General features: G+C 44.3%; 1 protein-coding gene across 1 annotated transcript in view; it reads right to left on the reverse strand.

Moving 5' to 3' along the window:
• Window positions 1–26,309, reverse strand: part of MTHFD1 (methylenetetrahydrofolate dehydrogenase, cyclohydrolase and formyltetrahydrofolate synthetase 1) — a 61,900-nt gene that overhangs the window by 7,555 nt on the left and 28,036 nt on the right. Inside the window, exons 7-23 of the mRNA XM_029951686.1 lie at window positions 26,021–26,157; window positions 24,812–24,923; window positions 20,397–20,524; window positions 19,913–20,010; window positions 19,326–19,499; window positions 18,328–18,464; window positions 16,771–16,817; window positions 16,040–16,147; window positions 15,839–15,913; window positions 12,592–12,694; window positions 8,846–8,922; window positions 8,082–8,222; window positions 6,598–6,666; window positions 6,214–6,325; window positions 5,976–6,115; window positions 3,376–3,417; window positions 773–873 (exon numbers count right to left, since the gene is read on the reverse strand). Coding sequence (XP_029807546.1) covers window positions 773–873; window positions 3,376–3,417; window positions 5,976–6,115; window positions 6,214–6,325; window positions 6,598–6,666; window positions 8,082–8,222; window positions 8,846–8,922; window positions 12,592–12,694; window positions 15,839–15,913; window positions 16,040–16,147; window positions 16,771–16,817; window positions 18,328–18,464; window positions 19,326–19,499; window positions 19,913–20,010; window positions 20,397–20,524; window positions 24,812–24,923; window positions 26,021–26,157 — 1,801 coding nt within the window. The remainder of the gene's footprint in view (window positions 1–772; window positions 874–3,375; window positions 3,418–5,975; window positions 6,116–6,213; window positions 6,326–6,597; window positions 6,667–8,081; window positions 8,223–8,845; window positions 8,923–12,591; window positions 12,695–15,838; window positions 15,914–16,039; window positions 16,148–16,770; window positions 16,818–18,327; window positions 18,465–19,325; window positions 19,500–19,912; window positions 20,011–20,396; window positions 20,525–24,811; window positions 24,924–26,020; window positions 26,158–26,309) is intronic.

A 26,309-nucleotide genomic window follows, 5' to 3' on the forward strand; every position in this document is an offset into this window, starting at 1 on the left:
AGCTAGAGGACAAACTCTTTTGAGTTACTCACTGATAAAATGGAAACTGATCAAGCAATACTGACTGGGTTTGAATCCTGGCTCCCTAACTTACCATCTGGGTGGACCCTTGGCTGGTTATTTAATCCTTGTGTGTTCTGGTTTCTACGTGGTAAAATGGGCATAATCGTGGCACTTATTTCATTGGAATGTCATCTGGCTTAGTTGACAAACACATGCAAAATACTTAGAGCGTTCCAGGCACATCACAGGGATCAATAAATACTAGCTTTGTTAAAACACTGCCTCCCACTCCGCTGTAGTTAGGCCATTATAACAAGACCAAAGCTAGCACTACAGTACCTACACGGCCTACACAAGTTCTCTCCTGCACGGACACTTCTAGCTCGGTACGTTCGACTCTTTGTCAGAACATCCCACGAGAACGACTGAAATAATGGAACTCTGTAGGGCTATGACCTTCTATTGCCACAAAAGGCCTCCGGAGAGCAAAAAGAACATTTAACTTCAGGCCTGTGTGTTACCCACTTCACCCAGTGGAGGGGACCCATGGGAGCCAAATCTGACCCTGGACCCTCAGTGGGAGAAGTGACGAGTGTGTGTGTGGCTCACACCACAGACCCTCCATAATGGCTGCTAGAGCACGGGCTTAATAGCCAGCACTGGGAACTGGAGAACAAAACAAAGCTAAACGCAGTGCTATAGTTAGCTCCAGGAGAAGTTTTCTGACCATTTTCCATGGCCCCCCTTGACTCCTACTCTTTGTACTCACTTGAATGCATTCACAGCTACCACCACTGGAACTCCAAACATTCTGGCATTTTCAATTTGTTTCTTTAAGTTACTGAAGCCTTTTTCAACCAGCTCCAGGTTCTGTAAAAACAACAGGGAGAGGTCCATGAGGTCAGCTACTGGTTCTTCTTCAAAGGGAACCTGCCTCCTTAAACCAGCACCCAGCCGCTCACTGTTGGAACAAGCCAACAGCAGATCTGTGGTGCATTTCACACACCATGACGAGGGGGCGCTAAGGAGCCATAACCCGGGGAGTGGCCTACGGTCATGGAGGTCTAGAAAACACAGAGCTGCTGTCATCACAGCACATCTTAACAGCACATTTGCTGTTTGCAGGGAATTAGTTGCTCTTAAGTAAATTATATTTACAACCTCATGTTTATAGATGTTATGTATATTAGAGTCCAATGGTACAAACTCTACTCAGTGTCTTGCACAGAAGACAGAGCCTAGCACAGTGCCTGGTGTTCATTACAAGCTGCCGTACAAGCCATCAGAAAACACCAAGTGATCAGTGATGCTTTTAAAGGTTCTAATGAGCTCAGCCATGTACCTTCACTTGGGACAAAAAAAAAAAAAAATACAAGATGAATGCCATCTTTGGGAACCAAATACTGTGATGCTTAAAGGAAAATAATTAAGAAAACATACCTTTAAATGTGTTAAATGTTAATGGTGGCTCTGTTTGCAGCCTTGGAAATGTGCAAACATAAGCCTCCTTCGATGGGGGACTGCACCAGTGAATTATGACGTATACCTCTATAAATATGTACATGCAGATGCCAGAAAGAGTGAGATAATCCATATTAACATGGAAACTATCAAAGATGGACTAAAGTGTACCAAAGTTACAAAACTATGGATAGCTTCATTACTTCCATTTTTGAACAAATGCAAAAATACACGTATATATTCATGAAAAGTCTTAAATGTTGAGAAATATATAGCAAACTGTTGAGGGGACTCAAACTATATCCTTTAACTTTCTTTTACAAAAAGGATGCTACCCTTCTCAGCTTAAAAATACATTAAATATTTTCAAGATAAAAATATAATAGTCCTTGGGGCACCTGGGTGGCTTAGTCGGTTAAGAGTCCAGCTTTGGCTCAGGTCATGATCTCACAGTTTGTGGGTTCGAGCCCCCCACGTCAGGCTCTGTGCTGACAGCTAGCTCAGAGCCTGGAGCCTACTTCAGATTCTGTATCTCCCTCTGTCTGACCCTTCCCTGCTCACGCTGTCTCTGTGTGTCTCTCAAAAATAAATTAAAAACCATAAAAAAATATAATAGTCCTATATAAAAATAAATATACTAGATCATGAGCAAAACCCAGCAGAAACAGCCTTTGGTTTGTGGATTCAATAAAGGAGCAGAAAAAGGGGGTAAGATAAAGATAGAAAACAATTAAGGTAATAAACATGACTTATGCTTTTTCCCCTTTAATAGTTGAAAACTAAAATTAGGATTTAGTTGACATTCTAAAGAGCACTGCTAATTCTTTACTGCTAGTCACATGAAAACCAATTAATATGTAAGACCGATTGAGAACAGTTTTTAAAAAGTAGAATTTCGTAAATGAAGACACCAGCTGGGCCAGTGAGGGCAGTCACTCTAATTAGACACAGGAAAGGCTGTGGGGGGGCAGGAGGGCCAGAACTGTGAATTCCCCTCCTACGCATGAATCAGACAAATGACCATAAAAGGCAAATCATAACTCAGAAGACAGGCAGACTCAAGAAACCAACAATTCTTTTCTAGCTGCTTCTGAAATACTTCATTTAGGGCTTGAACAGTGGCACTCGATTGCTTGATGACTTGAAAGCCTCTAAAAAAGGCAGAAGAACTGAACTCCCAGTGGCAGCAGCTGACCTTCCCGTCTGTCTCTCACAGAAGTACCCCAAACAGCCTCCAGGGATTTTGGTAGTAAATGGTATAAAGAGGAAAAGGTTCATGGTTCTTCTTTGAGCTCCTCCTTGACAGCTATAAACCGAATCAGCTCAGGGAAACTTTACCTAGAAAAATAACCAGGATCCTGACTGCATAGTGGCCCTTTAAGATGGACTTAAGTCTGCATTTCACAAAAAGTCCCTACTTGCTCCAGACTCAGATGGCATTTGGAAGTAAGCAGCCGATGCGGGAAGGCCGTGGAAGGAAACGTCGTAGTCTACAGGGCAGCGTTTCTCCACCTCAGCACCCCTGACATTGGCGCCAAGTGCCTCTCTGCCGTGGGGGCTGACCTGTGCGCTGCTCGCTGTTCGGCAGCATCTTTGGCCTTTACTCACGTTCTACCTAATGTTGAAACAGTCGAAAATAGGTCTCTAGGTATTGCCAAATGTCCCCCGGGGGCAAAACTGCTCCTGATGGAGAACCCCTGGCCTCACTAGCAGCTGCTGAGGGGGTGGCTTATGAAGCACTTCTTCCCTGCTTTACTCAGTAAGAGTCTTCAGCACAAAGCAGGCCTTTTAGTGCACCTGCCCCCAAGAGCCATACCCACCACCCCTCATTTCCAAACTGGCTGGGCTGAGAAACGCTGATTCGGGGCGTGGTGGTCTCTAGGACCAGTGGTTAGAAATGGCTGAAGTTACCTCTTCTATGTAAGCCTTGGGAAGAGGCAGTCCAGCAGTGACCTGGAAGGAAAGGAGGCAAAGTCAGAGGCATTTTCCATTTGCAATCTGATTTTAGCTTACAGTGACGCCTTGCCGAGTGTAAAAGGCCTGAAGCTGCATGCTGGGCAGGGGTCGGGGGTTGTGGGGGGTGAGGTTTACAGCAGGAAAGGTTGTTTCCTGCCTGAGGGATTTAGGACATATGACCAGCCCTACCGCACACACCAAAAACTTCTGGTTTGAGCAGAGTGGGAGACCTCTGTGGCCTGAAGGAGGGAGGGGAGGACAGATCTGTGAAGGTGGTGGGGAAAGGGATGTGTTCTAGGCAAGGGCCACAACCTCAGTGAGCAAAGCACACAGCAGTGGGGGCGGAAGTCAAGGTGCACGTATGGAAAAAGGCAGTGGTCAGAAAGGCCACCCTGAATGTCTGCCAGTGGAGTGTGTGACAAGCCCTGTGATGGGTTCCTGAGTGGGTCCATGGAGCCAACCCACACCTTTGTGCGGCTAAAGTAGGGAGCATGAGCAATGCAAACAAGAGAGACACACCACAGGATTTTCTCCCTCTATCAGATTATATTTAAAGGTGTCAGAATATGTTAAGCAGTGAGTTCAGTTATGGAGGTTGCCGGTGGCTTGGCCCTGCTGCATCCACAGGGATGAGCACTGAGGTGAAGGTGCCGATTCCAGGGACTCACTGTGGACAGCGGACAGTACCTTAGAAGCCTTCAGCTTCTCACCATGGTCCACTCCCATTTCTCTGTCTCCAAAGGGGGCCATTGAGAGGCGGGGCAACAATCAGGGACCCGAGCCGCCATGTTCTGGGGCTTACATGTAGCTCCATGAGGGAATGTGGGCAGCCGGTCTGGCTCCTTGATAAGAGTGAGGCATTGTGTGAGGCTTTCCTCTCATTGCTGCCCGAGTTAAGTGTCCGGCATTATTTTTCAGACCATGAGATCAGGAGGAAAGAAGGTGCAATGGTGTGAGTGGTACAAGAGGAAAACACGTTGGCTATAATTGGGAAGATAAAGGGGGTCCATCTTGCATTTGTGAGCTTAGAGTGCTTTTGCTACCTGGGGGTGGCAAAGTGGGACTAGTGAGACTGAAGGGGTGTCCGGGGTTGTGTTATGGCAGCGGTTCTCACAGAGTGGTCTGGGACCTAATCCTTTCCCAGGGTCCAAGAGGTCAGGACTATTTCCATAATCATTCTAAGATATCACGGCCCTTTTCACACTCATCTCTCACTGAGCGTACAACGGACTTTCGCAAAGGATACGAGACATGTGTTAACCCAACTGATTACATGTAGAACATGAGAAGCCAGCAGTCTTCAATTAGGCCAGATACTGAAGAGGTCTGAAAACTGTACTATGCTTAGATTTTGTTTTGGAAAATATAACAACTTTTCATGGAAACAAAATTGTTTTTGTTAAAATGTAATTCATCTTTGATTCCTAATATAGTGAATACCAATAGATATAACTACTTAATAAACTACAAGTTCTTTCAGCGCCTCAAGAATGTTAAGTGTAAAGAAGTTCTGAGACTAAAATGCTTCAGAACTGCTGTATGATAGCTACACTGATTCTGGGGGGCGCCTGGGGGGCTCAGTCGGTTAAGTGTCTGACTTCAGCTCAGGTCATGATCGCCTGGTTCGTGGGTTCGAGCCCTGCGTTGGGCTCTGTGCTGACAGCTCAGAGCCTGGAGTCTGCTTGGGATTCTGTGACTCCCTCTCTCTGCCCCTCCCCCACTCGTGTGCAGCATGTGTTCTCTCTCGCTCCCTCAATAAAAAAAATAAACATTTTTTAAAAATTTAAAAAAAAAAAGAAAAAAGAAACACTGATTTAAGAGAGGGAGCTCTTATTTCTCAAGCTATAAGACCAGCCCTGGAATTTAAGAAGGCTATGAATTTAATACTTCTTCAAGTAATTTCTGAAAACTAGCACAATGTCTTTGTGTATATGTGCTGAAGAAAAGGTATTAAAATAATAGGATGCAAAGTACAATTTCTAACGAGTAGGAATTCAGGAAACACAAAGTTCAGGTTGGAGTTGAAGATAAGCTAGTCCTAACCTACTTTCTCTCTGTCACCTGGATGCAGTCCAGGGCAGACCTGCCTTTCTCCAGCCCCTCCCTGCTACTTGTGACTGGTCCCACCCAGCATGTGCCTTTCAAGAAGGCGCTGACCTCTGTCTCAGGTTAACATCTGCTTGGCTGGCTGCCAGCGTCACTATTTAGAGGGAAGCTGGGACTCATTTAAAAAGAACAGCCTAAACATAAAGGGTGTTTTTGTGGAGATAGCCAAGCACATGTCCTTGAAGGGGCTTAGATACTATTAAATAGTTCCCCCAGAAAGAGAGGCCATGAAGCCCATTTCTACCACCTTTAAATGCCAAGAGCTGACAGTGCCTACGAGTGATAAGGCGGCCACTACAAGAGCCGTCTGAACATCTCTTGCTTTTGTCACGCTATTAATCATGAGAATATGAGCAGCTTCATGAAGAAACAGGCACAAGTCATCTCAACCTCCTTTTAGCCTTCAGAACATTCCCGACAGTCAGATTCTCCCAACTCTTGGTCCTCACCGTGGGGCCGCCCCCGTGCATTTTAAGAGCCCGGACAGTGGCAACAAGCACCACCACGTGAGGGCGGAGACCAGAATACCGGCATTTGATGTTAAAAAACTTTTCCATTCCAATGTCGGCTCCAAATCCTGCTTCAGTCACTGTAAGTAAGGAGAAAAGCAACTGTAAAAAGGCCATCCCAACTCCTTTGACATTAAAAGGAAAACAATTTATCCACTGATTTTGCAAAACTGCTCACCCACAAACCCTTCAGGGCCAACCAGCTTGAGTGCGATCCGGTCTGCAATGATGGAGGAATTCCCATGTGCAATGTTGGCAAACGGTCCCGCGTGGACAAATACTGGAGTGCCCTACAGAAATCAAGACATCATGAGCAGCGCCGCCAACGTGGTCAAGGGGACGGAAGTTAGTTGGAATCCTAAAGAAACAGACTCTCCAGAAGAAAAATACGAAGCCACTCTTCTCTATTTCAGCAGCACCCCAATCACAACAGTGAGAAAGAATGGGAAGAGAGACACGAGCAGGTGCAGAACTCCCCGACTCCCCAAGAGAAGCGTGCTTTCTAACCGCTCTGCTCTGACACGGAAGACCGATTTGGGAAGGCAGTTGTCACTCTGCTCACCTCTAATGTCTGCATGAGATTGGGCTTGACTGCGTCCTTCATGAGCACGGTCAGGGCACCACTCACCCCCTACAACACAAAAGCATGAAGCATTGTTTCTGCCCTGCAAAAAACCCCTGCCTTTTCAAACCCAAACTCAACATTCTTAGATCTTCCCTTTTTCAGCCATTGTGCACCCATCAGAACTTTCACCTGAACTATTTGATCCATCTATTTATTTTTTATGGATACACTATGAAGTTACCACTTATTTTAAGCAGAGATAACACACAGAATGAAAATGACATTCACATGTAATTTGTGAAAAACATGGAACTCTGGAAACAAGCATCTCAATCAAGCTCTGTTGCTGACTGATGAGAGGAGGCCACTTTCTATTAGTTTATAGCACAGAAACGCTAGCTCTTAGAGAACGGAGTTATTTGTGACTTTGATGTCTGGGCAGAAATGCTAAAAACCTGAAAATTCAGTGTGTGTTTCCCAAAGCTGAAGCTGAAAATTTACCCAGTAATATAAACTCTTTCTTTTTTTAATATAAACTCTTCAGTATCTGGTCTCTCTCTGAAGCCACCCAACTATAGTTGAATGAACCGGTAACAGAGCAGATAAAGCTACAGATCCCACCCGCATTCAATTTTAGCGAGTTTCCAAGTTTCTGGTTTGGGTGTGAAACTATTTTATTTTAAAAAAGTTTCTACTGTTTATTTTTGAGAGAGACAGAGTGTGAGCAGGGGGAGAGGAGACACAGAACTCAAAGCAGGCTCCAGGCTCTGTACTGTCAGCACAGAGCCTGACACAAGACACGAACTCATGAACTGTGAGACCATGATCTGAGCCGAAATCGGATGCTTAACCGACTGAGCCACCCAAGCGCCCTGGGATATAAAACTTTAAAATAATTTCTTTTCTTACACATATTGACTGTGAAAATAGGAAATCAGTATTTGCCCCATTTTCTGAATTCAACTGACAATCACAGGCCAAACATTTTGATGTATGTCAACACAAACAGGCTTTCAAAAAATTAATCTGTAAGATGATCTCATTTCAAACCTCTTATTACCACAGAGTTCAGAAATAACGCTGAAGTGGAGACGTAGCCTAGGAGGGCCAGCAGATAAAACAGCTAATGAGTTGTTCCTATTGTGCTTATCAGCGTGGACACAGTGGTCTGCAAGCTTCATGATGCAGGGAGAGGCCAGCGTGCGACTCCAAGCTCAGCTACTAAGGACCTCACTGGGACATTTGATGTTCTCTGAAAATCGAAGTCATGCATCTGCTTTTAGAAATACTCACAGGTTCAAGTTGTTGCTCAAACCATCTGAAACCTATGGTCTATTACTGGAGCACACCACCTACTATTCGCCACGAAGTACTGTTAATAAATATCATAATTGTCTTACAAGTAGGAATTCATCAGTAACTGCTGAGATACCCTGACAGACACGGATGTGTCACCGAGCTTGGAGCACCCGGGCACCCACCAGATCTTCAGTGCTGATGGGCTCCCCTTTCTTGCTGGAAGCCACCACCATTTTGCTCAGTCTCTCTCTCATGTCTTCCAGTGAACTGGTGAGAGCCAGGACAGCCATGATTTCACTGGCCACAGAGATATCAAACTGGGCCTGTTGGCAGGGAAAAGACACAACAGGCAACACTGCATTAAACTGGAAGATTGAACTGCAAAAGCAATCTCTGTTTGCAACCAAGGCTTAAACAAATACCTTAAAAGGACAGAATGACAGAGTTTTGCACAAAGAACTTAGTGAAAATAATTCTCCAAGCGCAAAAATTTGTATTCAATTATTCTGAGACCTTGAGTGGTTAATTTTTAAAAATAAATGCTCGAGTAGGAAAAAAACAATCTCTGTTGAAGGCAGCCTTCCAGTGGTGATGGTTTCCCTAACCCACGAGGAAACAACATGGAAACTCTTACATCGAAGAAACATATTATAAATGGCCACAAAAACAGAGGCAGTTGGAATAAATCACGTACGAGGATATTCACCGGGGGCTCTCCACCTCCAGGAAAAAATCCTGGGGGAGAAACACACAGGTGACACATGGGATTTATTGCGAGAGCTGTCAGGAGTGCTCAGTCCCACACACCTCCTCACTTCCATTTTAAAAAGGAGAAGGCAGAACAACACCTGGCAGGATCGATCGAACAGGAGAGGACGGAGGAGGACAGAAGCAGCAAGGATCTGGTTCACAAGAACGGACTGACTTAGAAAGAACAAATAGCTACCGTCCGTGTGTGCCCTTTCTCTGTTGGAGACTGTCCAATTGTGATCTTCCTCAGGAATCTGTCATTGGTATCCAACACTGCGGGAGAAAGAGGAGACACAGAGCAATTTTCAGTACAAGCACAGTAAGTTAACTCAACAGCTCAGAGTGACAAGCCCGACTTCACGGCTGTCTACCGATATTTAATTTCAAAGCTGATGGCGAAGCTAGAATATGGGTTCACTTTCAGAAATGACGCTCACATACTATAAATGAACAGGAAACTATTTTAAAAGAAGGTTATGTTTATTTTATTTTTCTTTCTTTCTTTTAATATTTATTTATTTTTGAGAAAGAGAGCAGGTGAGTAGGGGAGAGACAGAGAGAGAGGGAGACAGAGGATCTGAAGCTGACAGTGCAGAGCCCGACGCAGGGCTCCAACCCATGATCTGAGCTGAAGTCAGACACTTAACCAACTGAGCCACACAGGCGCCCCTTATTTTTTAAAATATGTATTTCTTAATTTAGAGAGAGAATGCAAGTAAGGAAGAGGGGCAGAGGGGGAGAGAGGGAGAGAGAGAAAGAAAATCTTAAGCAAGCAGCACACTCAGTGTGGAGCCTGATGCAGGACTTGATCCCATGACCCTAAAATGATGACCTGACCCAAAATCAAGAGTCAGATGCTGAACCAAATGAACCACCCATGCACTCCTAAGAGATTTCATTTTTAAGTGGTCTCTGCCCCTAATTTGGGGCTTGAACTCACAATCACAGATCAAGAGTCACATGCTCTACAGACTAAGCCAGCCAAGCACCTCTAAAGAAGAATATTTTTTTTAATGTTTATTTATTTATTTGGGGGGGAGGTAGTGCAGAGAAAGAGGGAGACAAAGAATCCCAAGCAGGCTCCAGGCTGTCCAACATGGGGCTTGAACCTACATACTACCAGACCATGACCTGAGCTGAAATCAAGAGTTGGACATTCAACCAACTGAGCCACCTAGGTGCCCCAAAGGATATTTTTAAAGAAACACAGAGTGGCTTGGTTTTATTCTGTCTAGAGAATTCAAACAATTGACTACAAATCTGGCATCTGTTTTAAAGCCCATTACACATGAAAAGAAAAACAGAGGAGGCCAGTTTTTTAAAAGGCCAAGGTTATTGTTCTGTGGGATGAGTCAGTGACCTTACACCATCCCGAGAGAAACAGAGACATAAATGCAGGGTAAGGCAAACGCTTTCTGAAACATGCTAGGTAACAGACTTGCTCTTTTACTTAGCACACTTAGAGGAAATAATTTCCATTCTGATGACAGAATATTTATCCAATTGTATACCCCTGGAAAACGTGGCAAAGATCAACTAGCTAACTAATCTTAATTCCACCTTCTAGGACTAACTACTGTTAACATTTTGGTGTATTACCAACTTTGTTTTCTGCATGATGTGCCAAACAATAATAAAACACAAAATGAACAACACACCAGCTCATGCTCTAAACAGGTCACACAGAAGAGACATTTTTAAGGTGCTTGGTTATATATGAAATTATTTTCCATAAAGACTGTAATAATTTAAACCCCAGGGGTGCCTGGACAGCTCAGTTGGTTAAGCATCCGACTTTGGTTCAGGTCATGATCTCGCTGTTTTTGAGTTTGAGCCCCGCCTCACACTCTGTCTGTCTCTCTCTCTCTCAAAAATAAACATTAAAAAAAATTTTTTTTTTAAATTTAAACCCCCAAAACAAGGTCTTGTACAATGCGTGCACACACACACGTGTGCAGGTGTACACACACATATACACCACTGGTAAGTGAAGGATGAAATGGCCTGTTGGAGCCTACTCTTATTTTCAAACACTGTGTCAAGGAGCACCTGAGTGGCTCAGTCAGTTAAGCGTCCCACTTCAGCTCAGATCATGATCTCACAGTCCGGGGGTTTGAGCCCTGTGTTGGGCTCTGTGCTGACAGCTCAGAGCCTGGAGCCCACTCCAGATTGTGTCTCCCTCTCTCTGCCCCTCCCCCGATTGCTCTGTCTCTCAAAAAATAATAAATGACAAAAAATAATTTTTTTAAACAATGTCAAGTTCTTTATATTTGATTTCTCTATGTAAAATAACCAGTCAATAGGTATGATCCATTTTTTCCTTGTCTGCTTCTACTTTCCTAGAAAGCATGAATTAGACATAAAGCAAAGGAAAAGTAAATGAGATACTAAATTTTCAAAATGGATCTTTAGTTATTCCTCATAAAATATACCATCTGTCTATGGGAGCAAAAAAAGAGGAATACTAACATGATTTTAGATACTAAAGCAGTCATCTTTAAATGTTTTTAATTTTTTTTTTTTGAGAGAGATAGAGTACAAATTGGGGAGGGGCAGAGAGAGAACAAGACACAGAATTCAAAGCAGGCTCCAGGCTCTGAGCTGTCAGCACAGAGCTTACCGTGGGGCTCAAACTCACAAACCATGAGATCATGACCTGAGCTGATGTAGGATGCTTAACCAACTGAGCCACCCAGGCGCCCCATGAGGTCATCTTTAAAATGCCATTAACCCGGAGCACCTGGGTGGCTCAGTTGGTTGGGTGTTTGACTCTTGGTTTCGGCTAGGGTCATGATCTCACAATTTGTGAGTTCAAGCCCACAGCACAAGTCAGGCTGTGTGCTGACATCATGGAGCCTGCTTGGGATTCACTGTCTCCCTCTCTCTCTGCCCCTCCCCACTCACTTTCTCTGGCTCTCTTTCTCTCAAAATAAATAAATAAGCTTTCAAATAAAGATTAAAAACTTTTTTTAAAAAAGGAATGCCTGGGTGGCTCAGTCAGTTACGTGTCTGACTTTGGTTCAGGTCATGATCTCACAGTCGTTGAGTTCAAGTCCTGCATCAAGCTCTGTGTTGACGGCTCAGAGACTAGAGCCTGTTTCAGATTCTGTGTCTCCCTCTCTCTCTCTCTGCCTCTCCCCAACTCATGTTCTGTCTCTCTCATTCTCTCTCTCTTAAAAATAAACGTTAAGAATAAAATTTAAAAAATTCCATTACCTAGCAATAGTTAGTAAGCCAATGAAAATCGCAAAAACCGAATAAACTTGCCACTAGCTACCTTCTGCATGACTGGATAAAAATTCCTTCTCCGCACTGACAGGGAATACACAGATGCACTGTTGGTACCAAATAAAATTCTAAGCTATGCCAGTTGTACCCAGAGAAAACCTACTGGAAGTGAAGTCATACAACTCACTCACTCAACTGCCAGCTGTTTAAACCTTGAAGGCTCCCCTACTTTGTTACAAGAGTTTAAATAAAATGAAGTAAAAATGAGTAGGCAACCTAGAGAGTGACAGGAAAAATAAGTCACGTGTGCCAGACAAGAGTTCTGGGAATAAAGAACAACATGATTCAAGAAGTGATTAAACATAATTTCTCTACTGCATGACACCCAAACTTTTAGCATAAAAAGAAACTTGCAGAATGTTATTTCTGGTTTACTACGCATGAACTTCCTTAAAGCTCCTCTCACTGCAATCAACACTGAAAAGCCAGCAAAATGTCCAACTAGCCCGACAAAAGGAGGTTTGATTACAGCTTCTACGGAGAGAGATTGATGGAGGTGGCCAGAAAAACAAGTCAGTGACCACCTTGGCCATGCCTTAACCACGAAAACACCAACACACAAGCTTCTCGCCCTTACGCTCGCATAAGCCCCATGGCCAGGGAGGGGTGTGCGGCGCACCGAGAGCCAATGGAGTGCGTGCATTGCACTGGTACCTCTTTGCCAGGTTATGGTTTCTGGATCAATGTCCAATCTTGCAAATCTGTTTATCTCATCGTCGGTCAGTGTGGTAGGGTCAGTCTTGTCAATGCCTAGTCTCTGAAGAGGCAGGAAAATTAAAACATCAATAAGATAAAACACACAAAACCATAATAAATTTTTTCAAAATTTATTGTCTCCAGAGGGAGTGCCCTCTAGAAAATAGAAACTATGTGATATTCAGAAGGGAAAACTAGAATCCCTGAGGCTAACCCTTTATTTCTTACTCTCACACACACAGGCATTACTAACATGTTTATCCCTATAACTGAACACCAGACACATTTCCCTAAACCTAGCCCTAAATAAGCTTAGGGGCAACTGGGCGGCTTAGCTGGTCAAGCATCTCACTTTGGCTCAGGTCATGATCTCTCGGTTTGTGGGTTCGTGGCCCATGTTGGATTTTGTGCTGACACCTCAGAGCCTGGAGCCTTCTTCGGAATCTGTGCCCCCCTCCCTCTCTGCCCCTCCCCTGCTCTCTCTCTCTCTTTCTAAAAATAAACATTTAAAAAATTGAAAAAAAGAGTACAATGACCAAAAAGGGCTATACCTAATTAACCAAGCCCAAATGTACTGAAAGGAAAAGCAAGGTACAAAGCTTTCTCAATAAGACAACTGAGAATCCCAATGCAAATGAAATGTTAGGAAGGGTAAAAATAAGTTATTAATCATTAAAAATCAACGTTAATCACTTTCACATGCTTTTTATATAGCACTGAATTTTCAATGCCTTCCTACTCTTCCAAAAGGCAGAGAAAAGGTTTATCTCTTCTTCCTCACAGAATGTGGAAGTTTTATTTATTTACAGTGTGTATGTATACAGGTCACACCCTGAAACGAGTATAAAATGTATTCTAAAAAAACATAAATAAAATAAAATAATTTGTTTTTGACAGAGAGTGGCGGAGGGACAGAGTGTAAGCAGGGGAGGGGTAGAGAGAGAGGGAGACACAGAATCCAAAGCAGACTCCAGGTTCTGAGCTATCACCACAGAGCACGACACGGGGCTCAAATCCAGGAACCCTGAAATCATGACCTAAGCCAAAGTCAGATGCTTAACCAACTGAGTCACCCAGGGACCCCTCCTCCCCCCGCCCCCCAAGTGTGGTAGATCTGAGTGGGCTCCAGCAAGCCCTGTTCTTCTCACAGTTCCTTTTTTGACACTGTGAAACCTTTGTTTTAAAATTTCAGATGTGGTTTAAGAGCTGGCCCTCACTGGCTCACCAAATGGCGCCAGAAGCCTAGTGCAGGACATTGTTTACAGAAGCTAGCACAGCTCCCAGTCACTGGGCTGAGAGTCTGCCCCGGACACCCCGTCTCACTGGGCATCCCGGGGCAGACTGTGAGCACACTTTGCCACAGAGGAGGCCTGGGGACCCAGGAGGAGACCGAGGGAGGGGGGGTACTGTGGCCTTGGGCAAGTCCCTTGATTTCAAATCCTAGAGATTTTTAAGGAATCATTTACACGTTTAGTCCAGCACCTCCCTGCATCTGACAGAAAGTTCCAACAGCAAAGGTAAGGTTAGAAGTTGCCTGCTCTTAGGGTGCCTGGGTGGCTCAGTCGGTTAAGTGTCTGCCTTCAACTCAGGTCATGATCCCACAGTTCGTGGGTTCGAGCCCTGCATTGGGCTCTGTGCTGACAGCTCAGAGCCTGGAGTCTGCTTCCGATTCTATGTCTCCTTCTCTCTGTCCCTTAACCTGTTCATGCTTTGTTTCTCTGTATCTCAAAAATAAAACATATAAAAAATAATTAAAAAAAAAAAGTTGCCTGCTCTTTCCATGCCTCTTAAAACATGATCCTTTTATAAAACAGAGCAATAATTAACTTCCTCACACACAGAATTTTTGGGGGGTATGAAAAAAATAAGCTACGATATATCAGTGACTGTGTAAAAGTCACTTTTTCTCAAGTCCAGATAAACAATTCATATAAATAAATAAATAAAACATAATTATAAAGCAGGCAGGGTAAAATATAAACAATGTATTTTGGTAAGGGGAGCTCCATGTACTACTCTTGCAACATCGAAATATAAAGTTGCATAAAATTAAAAATAAAGGAAGTAAAACTATTGTTGCTAATTGACAGGCAGCACACGCACTTACTTATGCTTACATATGCAAGGCTGTCTAAAGAACATATATGCACAGGGTGCCTGGGTGCCTCAGTCAGTTAAGCATCGGACTCTTGATTTTGGCTCAGGTCAGATTTCATGGTTTGTGAGTGCTGTGATCACACTGACAGTGCAGAGACTCCTTGGGATTCTCTCCCTTTTTCTCTGCCCCTTCCCTGCTCACGCTTTCTTGCAAAATAAATAAATATTAAAATATAGATGTATATGTATAATTTCTTTCATATGTAAAAATAATGAATGTATTTTCAAATTTTATTTTTAAAACCCTCTTGTGCTATCCATTTTGCATCACCCCCTCCCCAAATCTATGACCCCTGCCACCCACTGATCTATTCTCCATCACTCTAGCTTTGTCTTTTTGAGAATGCCATATATTTGAAAGCACACATTATGCAACCTTTTGAGACTGGCTTCTTTCACCCAATATGTTGCCTCTAAGAGTCATTTAAATCATGTGTACCAATAGTTTATTCCTTTTTACTGCATAAACTTACAGGTCTGTTTACCCATTCAACCACTAACGGACATCAGGGTTGTTTCTAAACATTGGAGAGTATTAATCGAGCTGCTAAAAACCTTCATGTTTCTGTATGAACACAAGTTGACATTTCTCTTGGATAAATACCTAGGACTAGGATTTCTGGGTCACAGGGTACAGTGTACGTTTAATGACTATGTATTTGTTTTTATTTTGGGGGGGTGGGGCGAGAGAGAATCTTCAGCAGGCTCCACGCTCAGCGCAAGCCTGATGCAGGCCTTGAACTCATGAACTGTAAGATCTGACCTGAGCCGAAATCAAGAGTTGGACGCTTAACCAGCTGAGCTACCCAGGCACCCCAGAAGTATCAGTCTTCTTGACTGAGGGCGGGTTGTCAATGCTCTACTTATGCCAGGACTAACCACTCATAATTTACAGACGAATGAGCGCTAACCTCTACCACCAACCTCTGCTATGTATACAATGGCCTTAAGGTTATGATTATGGATGTAACTTGATCTAAAATAGATACCTCCTTATCAACCACCCAATTTCATACAATCATCAAAAATGAACAGGGGAAAATCTTACCTGTAACCTTCGGATCTGGATATCAGAGAACTTTCTCACTCCATTTACTGATGGTACCAAACGATTAAAGAGCGCCTTAAAGAAAAGGAGGAAAAGGGCTTTGAAATGAGAGGAACTCCCTGCCTTGCTACCGGCATCATCAACACCCAAGGGACCAACATTAGTTTGGGTGCGTCAGCCTCCAGAGCCTCAGCAGCCTACCTTGTCTGTCTGGGTTAGTTCGTGGAACATCCGGGCATCGATGGCTGCAGCTACAAGGTTATTCGCTGCCGTGATGGCGTGAATGTCACCAGTGAGGTGCAGATTAAACTACAAAAGAGTGGAGGCCACGTCAGTCTTTCAACCTCTCCAACACCTTTCTGACGATCATCGTCTCGCAAGCAAATCAATCCCTGTGTTAAAGCTAACGGAAACCTGATGGCGGCACAGTTAGCAAACCAACACTGGGTACAAACTGCTCTTGAAAACATCAATTACAGAATGTCTATCCTCACAAGAAGTTGGTATTTCCCCTAAGGGACACGTCCTGTAACCACAAATGCCATACCACTTGCATCAGCAGCAACCCCGGGTGCTATTGTCCTATTAACTGTGAGCACCGAGGGGCTCACAAGGGCAGCCCTGTGCTGGTGTGCCCAGACCGTACTCCCATGTCTGGAGTTGCCACCCTGAACGCACTTGGTGTTGGTCCTTCCCATTCTCATGCTTCATTTCACCTCTTGCTTAAAAGTATTATTCCCAGTGAAAGCCAGACCTTGAAGACCTTGTCACGTGAAAAAACTAAGCTCTCAAGCCTGCATATTAAAATCTTTTCCCCTTTCTGATAAGAAACGAGTCATGTGTCCACTAAGAACTCTCCACAAAAGGGTTAATCTCTGGAAGGAAAAACTCTAATTAAGGGTCTGACTGAAACCAAATCCCAGGCACTTTACCTCTTCCATGGGAATGACCTGGGAGTAGCCACCTCCTGCAGCGCCACCTACAGGGCAGGTCAAGGGTGAGGACTCAGGTTAAGTGTGTTTCTCCACCACTTAGAAATCAAACAAAAGCAAACTGGTTTTGGTCATTGCCTCGCATGTTATCTATTTACTATTTTCAACCATTTGGACAGCTTTGATCAATTGTTTTCTAAGTTTCCTTTACCAGGCTAAAACACTTGATCTTGCTCATGCTAAATAGTCTCCATTGAAATCTGACTCTAAATGACAAAACCACAAACACATACATACCTACTCATTATCTTTAGACACAGGTTCCCCATGATTCCCAACATTTGTTAAAAGACCCAGCCTACAGTTACATAAAGGCAAGCCTGCTCAATTTCCTACTCTCATAAATGCTACGCTGATATTAAAAAAAAAAACAAAACAGGAATGTTTAAAATACACATGCCAAACAAACACAGAGCCTGCCCTTCTCCCTAAATAGGAGACACATGTTAGAAAAGAGCTCAACTGGTAGCTTCTGCTGGTCTGTTTGGATTATTAACAAAAGACTAGTCAAAACTGTTCTGGTTATCAGGTTATCAGTGAGATAAATGTCAATTTGAGGTTTAGATTTTGTGGGTTTTTTGTGAGGCAGAGACCACGCGACGAAAGTGGGGCAATTAGTGATAAAAGGAAAAGTAGGATATTGGGTTCAATAAGCAGCACAAGGGAAAGATTTGTTCTGAAGTTGGAAAACGGTTGTCACAACAAGCTCACAGTGCACTGAGTCAGGTCAGAACACATAAAATATATTAATTCAGGCAAAAAAAGAGCAAAGGTGTACCCTGTGCAGTAGTCACTAGGACAGTGTGTGTGGTCGCAGAATGCGCCATCCTCTCACCAAGCAAATGAGAAAGCTAACTCTACGCACTTACAATTAATAAAAATAACTTTTATAAAAGAGCATGTTTGCAGTACCACAGCTACCAAAAGTGAAAGGTGGAGAGCGGAACCCTGTGTTGGCAGTGCTGTTAAAAGGGCCCGACCCCCACCCGGGCACTTGGTGAAGTTACCCTGGGAGTCTCAGCCTCTGCTGAAAACTGATGGCAGCGGTAACTATCTCATAGTAGAAGAGAAAACGCATTCGCGGTGCAGCATAAGACCCAGCACAAAGCATATACTCAATAACAGTAGGCTTTTCTTACTCCCAACAGGGTGAGACATCTGTAGGGTGTCTTTGTTTCTAGAAAGTCAGCATGATGATCAGAAGCTACCATTACCTTTATTGTTACTGTGACAGTTGACTATTAGTCATATAAAAGCACCTCTTGATCCATTATTACCCACCCCAGGGAACCGCTGCGCAGCGTCTACTAGTGACAGCAAGAGCTGCGATGATCTGATGAAAGCCTTCATCAGAAGCGTCGTGATGGGGGGGCGCCATGTGGACATTCCCGTGTCTATATATATGAAGACCCATAAGCATTCCTGGGTCAAGTGGACCAGGGAGGACTGAAGGGAAGCAGTGCCCTCTGGCCAACCAAGGTCTAGTCCGACTAATACCTTTTATTCCAAAGGTGGGGCCCTGAGAAGGCTGTCGCACACACGCAAAGACGTTCTGATAAAGATGGGCGCCAAGGGCTTGCACCAGCCCAATGGTGGTTGTGCTTTTCCCTTCTCCCAGGGGCGTTGGAGTTATTCTTTCAAGGTGAAAGCAAAAGAGGGAAAGTAAACGGACAGGAATTAAATTTATGTGAATCACTAAGCCACACCTAACAGATCCTAGAGAATGACTCTTAACCTGAATATCAGGAAGACAAAAGACCTGAAAAGGATCTTTTCCAAGAGTCTTAGTTGAAATTTCAAAAAAATGTTACATTTAAAAAGATTGTTGTAAATGAACTCTTCTCACTATGAGGAGAAAATACATTTTATCTTGTAGAGACACCACTATAATTCTGATGGAATCTAAAAAACTAGCTTTTGTATAGAACTCAGCCAAGCAATAAAAATGAATGCTCAGTACATCTATGAATAAAAAATTGGGGGTTAAAAAAAGGCTATTCCATCTGAAGACCAGCTTTTAAAACTCAACTCTTGGGGCACCTGGGTGGCTCAGTTGGTTAAACGTCCGACTCCAGTTCAGGTCATGATCTCACAGTCTGTGGGTTTGAGCCCTGTGTCCGGTTCTGTGCTGACAGCTCAGAGCCTGGAGCCTGCTTCAGATTCTGTATCTCCCTCTCTCTCTATTCCTCCCCTGCTCGTGCTCTGTCTCTCTCTCAAAGATAAACATTAAAAAAAAATTAAAAAAAACCAAAACACTCAACTCTTTCCCCTTCACTAGATGGATAACCTTGACAAATTTTCTCATCTCCAAAGGGTTAGAATCTACTCTTAATTACCTCACGGGGTTGCTGTAAGAATCAAATGAGACTGAACAGGTACGAAAATGCTAAAACCAAATTAAAGGAACCTTCACATATATATGCTTAGAGGAAATGCAATCTTTGATAATAATAATCGGGACCACGACTCGTCGAGCGAAGGAGTAACAACCATACCCGGTCACCACCACGTATTTTCCGTCGGGTCGGTGTTTCAGGCGTTCCAGCGCTGACAGCAGAACCTTGGCCTTGGTCTCACCATACAGTTCTACCTCTTCGGAGAGCAGACCAATTTCCCGAGCCAGGCTGCCAATGGGCTTCGGCTTGCAAGATCGTGAGATGTCAATGTCACTTACAAGAAATAGAGAAAATATGTATCAATCTTGACTCGCTGAATTAAAAAAAATTGTTTTTAATGTTTATTTCTGAGAAAGAGAAAAACAGAGACAGAGTGTGAGTGGGGGAGGGGCAGAGAGCGAGGGAGACAGAATCCCAAGCAGGCTCGGCTCTCAGCTGGCTGTCAGCACAGAGCCCGACACGGGGCTCGAACCCACAAAATGTGAGATCATGACCTGAGCCAAAGTCAGACCCTTAACCGACTAAGCCACCCCAGCACCCCGACTCACTGAATTTATTTAACTGCACCCTAGGAAGGACCCACCCCGACCACTGATGGCGGGAGGGGGCATATAGGCAGCCATGATATCCATGAGCTAAAAACAGATAATCCACAAAGTTTTAAACCAGTAAAGTTTTATTTTTACCTTGGAACAGGTGTCTTTAGATTAAGGCTGTTATACTGAATCATCCACTTTCCTGGCTTAAATTTCTCCAGGAAATGCTTTGCACTCTCCACTGTGCTCTAAACGAAAGGTCACAAATGGAACTTAGAAGAAGTGATTATTTTAACTTCCACCTCAGTTCCAAATCCCAGGTCACTCCAGTTCAACCACAAAATCAACAGCTTTATGATCCCCCTATAAAAATGCTTCAGTCCTAAGCAGGAGTCTAAATGCCGCTAAAGTGCCCCGGGCTCCCTCCATTTCAGCTGGTGTGTGTATGAAAAAGAGCAAGCAAGGTAAAGTGCACTTAGCAAAGTTGCGTGTTTGTGCTTTCCTTTTCCTGAGGTTCTGATACCCCAAAGTAAATTCCAGTATGCCCTCCCTACTTTCCCCTACTAATGCAACTTTTTCTTAATCGCATTAAGTCCAGCCAAACTCCAGTGCAGAAACTTTTATTTACACGCACCTGCATTAGCATCGCCACCGTCATGGGCCCCACACCGCCAGGAACAGGAGTGATGAAGCCTGCCCTCTCTTTGGCCTCATTGTATGCCACATCACCCACAACTTTTCTCCCATTTGGTTTTGTATCATCTGGTCAAGGGGAAAAAGAACAAAGTAAGGTCTCAGAATTGCAATCTTGGTGTTTGTTTCCAAGGTAAGTGATTGCTTGCACCCAAAACTAAGTAGAGTTGAGGGTGTACATTTCGATCAGGCTCAAGCATCTATTTTACAAAAAAGCTATAGATGACAGGTGTTTGCTAATTTCTAGGTAGAAACTTATTACACCTGCAAAAATTCACAAGATGCTGAGGTGGTTTTTCAGAACCAGGAGAATCCTTTTGCAGTCATGTGGCAAATAAAATACCAACTGTTTTTTATTCTTAAAACCAACTACCCAGTATGTAATGAGCACCTTTTAAAATGTTAATCTGCCAAGGCCTACAAAGGAATTTTTTTGGTGCACAGAGCTCCAACTATGTCACAGCTGCCAGATACCGTTTCTACAGCAACTGTCAGCACTTTGTAAGCTCCATGCGTGAGCTGGAGGAACAATTCAACATCCAATTCAAAGACAAGCAGCTACTTAAATGTATGCAAAAGGCAAAGAATATAATTACACTTCCCTTAAAAGGAAACAAGAACAACTACAAATCTCACCAGCAAAGAATAGCTATTCAAGAGAACAAAACCCAGTGATGCATCACTGCTCACTCACACAAAGTACCTCCTAGACTTGGCTTCAGTGCACTTCCAGGAGGGGCTGGGGGACAGGGCTAGACCCTGCGGCTCTAAGGCTCCCTCCCGAGGCAGGATCTGGGAGGATCTTCGCCATTTCACCCCTTCTGTTTGATCAGATCACCACAACCGAGACAGTAAACTTTAAGGTATAGCCAAAAGTCAGACTGAAAGAGATCTAAGTTCTAGAATCAGCTCTTCTACCAACTGCCAATCCTTAGCCTCTGTGGGCTCCTTACTGACCAACAGTCCAAAGATTGTAAAAGACTGACACTACCTATTTCACAAGCTTGCTGAGAATCAAGTGAGAAATCTGTGCATTCTTGAAACTGAAAAAGCATTCTTTTGGAGCACCTGGGTGGCTCAGTCGGTTAAGCGTCCGACTTCCGCTCAGGTCATGATCTCACAGTTCATGAGTTTGAGCCTCGCATCGGGCTCTCTGCTGACAGCTCAGAGCCTGGAGCCTGCTTCAGATTCTGTGTCTCCCCGCCCCCTCCTTCCTGCACTCTCTTTCAGGAATCCATAAACATTAAAAAAAAATTAAAAAAAAAAGCATTCTCTAAATGTAAGGGTTTCTCGCCCCATCCTAGATACATAGGGTATTTTCCATATGCACTCTAAGGAGCTGGAGCATACCTCTCCTCGCGATAGTTTCAGGTTTCTAGATTATGAAGCAAGCTAACACAGAACATGCGTTCTCAGAACCCTATAGTCATTTCAAAGTGCCAGGAGCTACGGCTAAGAGCCATGGTGCAGGTTTCAATAGTCTAACCCAGACATTAGTGTAAAATGCCCCGCTCCTCTTTCTACGTATTCACGCTGGTCGTTTTAATGTCTCCATATATAGGAGACATATCGGTCAATGCACAACCACCACACGAGCTGAGCTGAGCCTTGCCCTGAATCAAGCACGGTTAGGGTTGGCCTGAGTGCCCTCTGGCATATGTCTAGTGTTTTGTGTGAAGTATGATATAGTCAGTAGAAAAAAAGTGATCACTTCTCAAACTAAGTGTATGGCTTCAATAACCAATAAACATTCTGGTTATTTACCTGAGCCCTAGAATTTCTCTTTCTTGCGAATTATAGGTACAAAACCCAATCACTGAGATACAGACCAGTGGGTGGACTAGAGGAACTAAATACTATTCTTTGCAAATGTTCATTTTCAAGGCATCATGTTCTGTAACGGGACCATATCTTGACTTATATTTTGATTACTTACATCATTTGCAGGGCATCTGGGTGGCTTGGTCTGTTGGGCATCGGTTTGGCTCTTGACTTTGGCTCAAGTCAAGATTGCATGGTTTGTGGGATCAGGTCCCATGTCAGGCTCTACACTGACAGTGCAAAGCCTGCTTGGGATTCTCATTCTCATTCTCTCTCTCTCTCTCTCTCTCTCTCTCTCTCTCTCTCTCTCTCTCCCTCTCTCCCTCTCTCCCTCTCTCCCTCTCTCCCTCTCTCTCCGCCCCTTCCCCTCCTCATGCTCTTTTTCTCTCAAAAAAAATTTAAAGAAAAAAAATCATTTGCATGGTCCAATCAGGGATAATATCCTAAGACATTTGCCAAATTAAGAATGAATTACGTTTTTTTTTTCCAAGGAAAAAAAGGAATACTTTTAAAGATTCAAGTGCAAAGTAGAAAGTACATGTAAGAGAAACACATAAAAGCAGTCTTCCTGCTTGGCTTACTAAAGACAATTTGAGAAGTTACCAATAAAATCCAGCCTTATCAAAACTTATTTACTAAATGCCCCAGATCAGTAAAAACACAGCTGACCAGATATGAATTTGCTCTTATTCATACTTAGCCATTGATGTGAAGAATAAATGTGAACAGGATGGGGGTTTCATGTTTACTTCAACATTTCATATCTATCTGTAAACTCAAGATTCCTACCCAGGCTTTTTTTCCTCCATCTCTCAAATCTAGTCAACACCACCCCCCCCAACCAAAAAAAATGCCAAAAGCAGAAATATGATACAGAAGATGCAAGGTTTTAAACAGAATGGGCTTGAATGTCATATCACAAGTCTCAAAGTGAGGAGTTGTAGGAGCGCAATGTCTTTATCACCCATTAGATAATTACACTACAGGAAAATGAGTGATCAATTATGAGCTACTGTCTTAAAAGCATGGTAGGGAGAGTGGGAGGGAGGTTAAAAATGGTGAAGGCTTGACAGTGACTAATGTTCCTGGCAGCTTAGTGTCTATGTTTCAAACTTGAGATGGGAAGGGGAAAAAAAAAACCCAACCCGATACTCTTGCTGTAACTCCCTTCAACAATTCAACAGGTGTGAGTGCCAGCAGTCAGAAGGCATAAAGCTAGACAAGGAACTGCAGACCAGGGCCCAAGGTGGGGGACAGCACAGGACGCCCCACACAATAAAGAGCCACCAAGTTCTGTGGGAGGGAGAGCGAGAGAAGGATTTTCAAAAGAAGGAGAGATAGGCAGGAAGTAGCTTAAACTGAAGATCAAAGTGGAGCTTTTCCGATCACGCAGCCCAAGGCCACACTGGTGTGTGATGCACAGAAACAGCTGCCTGATTAAAGACGTTTCCTTTCTTGAATCTACGAGGCACATATAAACTTATTCACTGTATCGTCCTGTCAGAATTTGCAAACTTCGTGGTGAGGGAACCGCAGACTACATGGAGGACACAGTGACAGAAGCTGCCAAGGACAAGCAAGGCATGTGCAGAGAAGGGCACGTGGTCTGCTCTGCAACAGGCGAAGACAGGCGTTCACAAGGCGGCGTGAGATAGAAGGCCACCATGGGGCCCCTCGGTGGCTCTGTTGGTTAAGTGTCCGACTTCTGCTCACGTCATGATCTCATGGTCTTCGAGTTTGAACCCCGCATCAAGGGCTTGGGGCCTGGAGCCTGCTTCAGATTCTACGTCTCCCTCTCTCTCTGCCCCCCTCTCCTCGCTCTCTCTGTTTCTCAATAATAAATAAAGGTTAAAAACAACTTTTTTAATAAAAAAAAAAAGGCCACCAAGGTGGCTGAAACAAGGGTGGGGCTATGGAGCTTGACAAGTAACGTGGGAGGAAGAGGGTCCAACATGGAAGGACTCGCAGGTGGATGTGCATGAGGGCCAGCTGGCGGGGGGAGGCCAGGAAGCGACACACAGCGGTGCGGCCACGTGACAGAGTAACACTCACTGGTGACACCAAAAACAGAAGAGAGGGAAAATTTCTGATACATGAAAACAGAGCTGACACAGGGAACAACTGGGTGGGAACGACAACGTGCTGGCTTTATTCTCCCTGCCTGGAAGGGTCTGGGTCCAAGTCTTCGTAGTAAAGCTCTCCCCCTAGAGTCTTGGCAAACTGAGCCCCTCTTCCGGAGGCACCGAGCATTCCGCAAAGACTGCATTATATTTTAAATCCACCCATCCTTTGTTAAGAATAAAGGGCGATCTCTGCCCTCTGACTCTGAGATCCCCCTCGTGCCCCCTCTCCTTAGACAAAGTTGTCTCAGGAAATGCACGGCCCAGTGGCTAACCTCACCGTCTCCGGACACTTGCTCTGAACCTTAGCACTTCATGCCTGAAACGGGACAAGGGGTTCTCACATAGTTTCACTTGATGACCTAGATGTCTTCCTCGGTCCTCCCCACCACCTTCGTCCTGCAGCGGCACTCACCTGGGATATAATTGATCCCACAGTCGATGACTATTGCCCCAGGCTTGATCCACTCCCCTTTTACCATTTCTGGCTGACCAGTTGCAACCACCAGGATGTCACCTTTATTTACCTAGGGAAAGAGGGTTTTGACTTCAGAAGTTACAGTGAGACATAAAACAAATAAATAAAAATCTAGATGTAGAACAGACATCCCTGAGCTTTGTATGAACCTGTTCATTGTCTTCAGCTATTTTATGCGGACCACATGCAATCTCTGACAGTTCCTATGCTGGGCTCATTCCTCCATGAGCTGAAGTACTCCCCGTTAATAAAATCTTCCCGAATGGGGAACATGATGAAGACGCAGTGGGCAGGGAGGAGCGCTGGCCTGGACCCACAGACCCTGCTCTAAATTATGTGGCATTGGAAGCGTGCCCCCTCTCCTATGCAGTATGGGGACCAGCACCTCCCGCAGAGCTCTGCTTCGGGAGGATTAAAAGAGAAGGCGGCGGGGCACCTGGGTGGCTCAGTCAGTTGAGCGTCCAACTTTGGCTCAGGTCATGGTCTCACAGTTTGTGGGTTCCAGCCCCACGTCAGGCTCTGTGCTGGCAGCTCTTAGCCTAGAGCCTGCTTCCAATTCTGTGTGTCCATCTCTCTCTGCCCCTCCCCTGCTCATGATCTGTCTTTCTGTCTCTCAAAAATAAATAAATGTTAAAAATAAAGAAAGAAAGAAAGGAAAAAAGAAAGAAAGAAAGAAAGAAAGAAAAGGTCTGCTGTCAGCTGGGATAGGAACAGGTGAGAATTCTTAGGCTCTGGGATCTGATGCAGGGTCAAGAACAAGACGTGACCGAGGCCATGGGACCACTGTCCACCCCCCTCTCCGGAGCACCTTCTCCTCTGGGGAGGTGTGTCACACATCTGCCATCTAGCTGCTGGGATCCATCCCAGTTTCTGTACTGAGAATTCCTACCTTCCTGTAAGGCTGACTGGTATAGAAAGAATAATATCAGAACAAAATCTGTATAACTTGGGCAAGGTTTTAAGTAGAATTTGTTTCTTCATCACGTAAAATGAGACAAGAATCAATAGGAGTTAAATGAGGTACTGAACGAAGTAAAACCAAGTACATGGCAGTTTCTGCACTTAGACCAGGTGAGAACACGGATCGCACACGTGTGCATCCAGGCACACACGCAGAACTCGTCCACTCCGCTGCAGGCCCCTTACCTCCTCGCCTAGGTTGACAGTCTTGGAGTGGCAGGTGGTGACTGTGGCATGGTTCCACAGGAGCAGGTCATGCATGGGCGCACCAACGATCTTACTGCGCCCGACCACCACGGCGTGCCTTCCAGCAATCTGCACCCCTGAAAGAACAACCGGGGTGAGTCAGAGTGCACCGCCTGAGTGGGAAAATTCAGAACAAGTGCGCAAACATGGGGTTCTGGGCATCAAACAGAAATTTTCCTAAAAACACCCCTTCTTTGGCAGTAAGAGTCTCAGTTCTAGGGTTTCAGCT

The sequence above is a fragment of the Suricata suricatta genome, chromosome 9, assembly GCF_006229205.1.
Source record: "Suricata suricatta isolate VVHF042 chromosome 9, meerkat_22Aug2017_6uvM2_HiC, whole genome shotgun sequence".
In the NCBI taxonomy this organism is placed as follows: Eukaryota; Metazoa; Chordata; class Mammalia; order Carnivora; family Herpestidae; genus Suricata; species Suricata suricatta.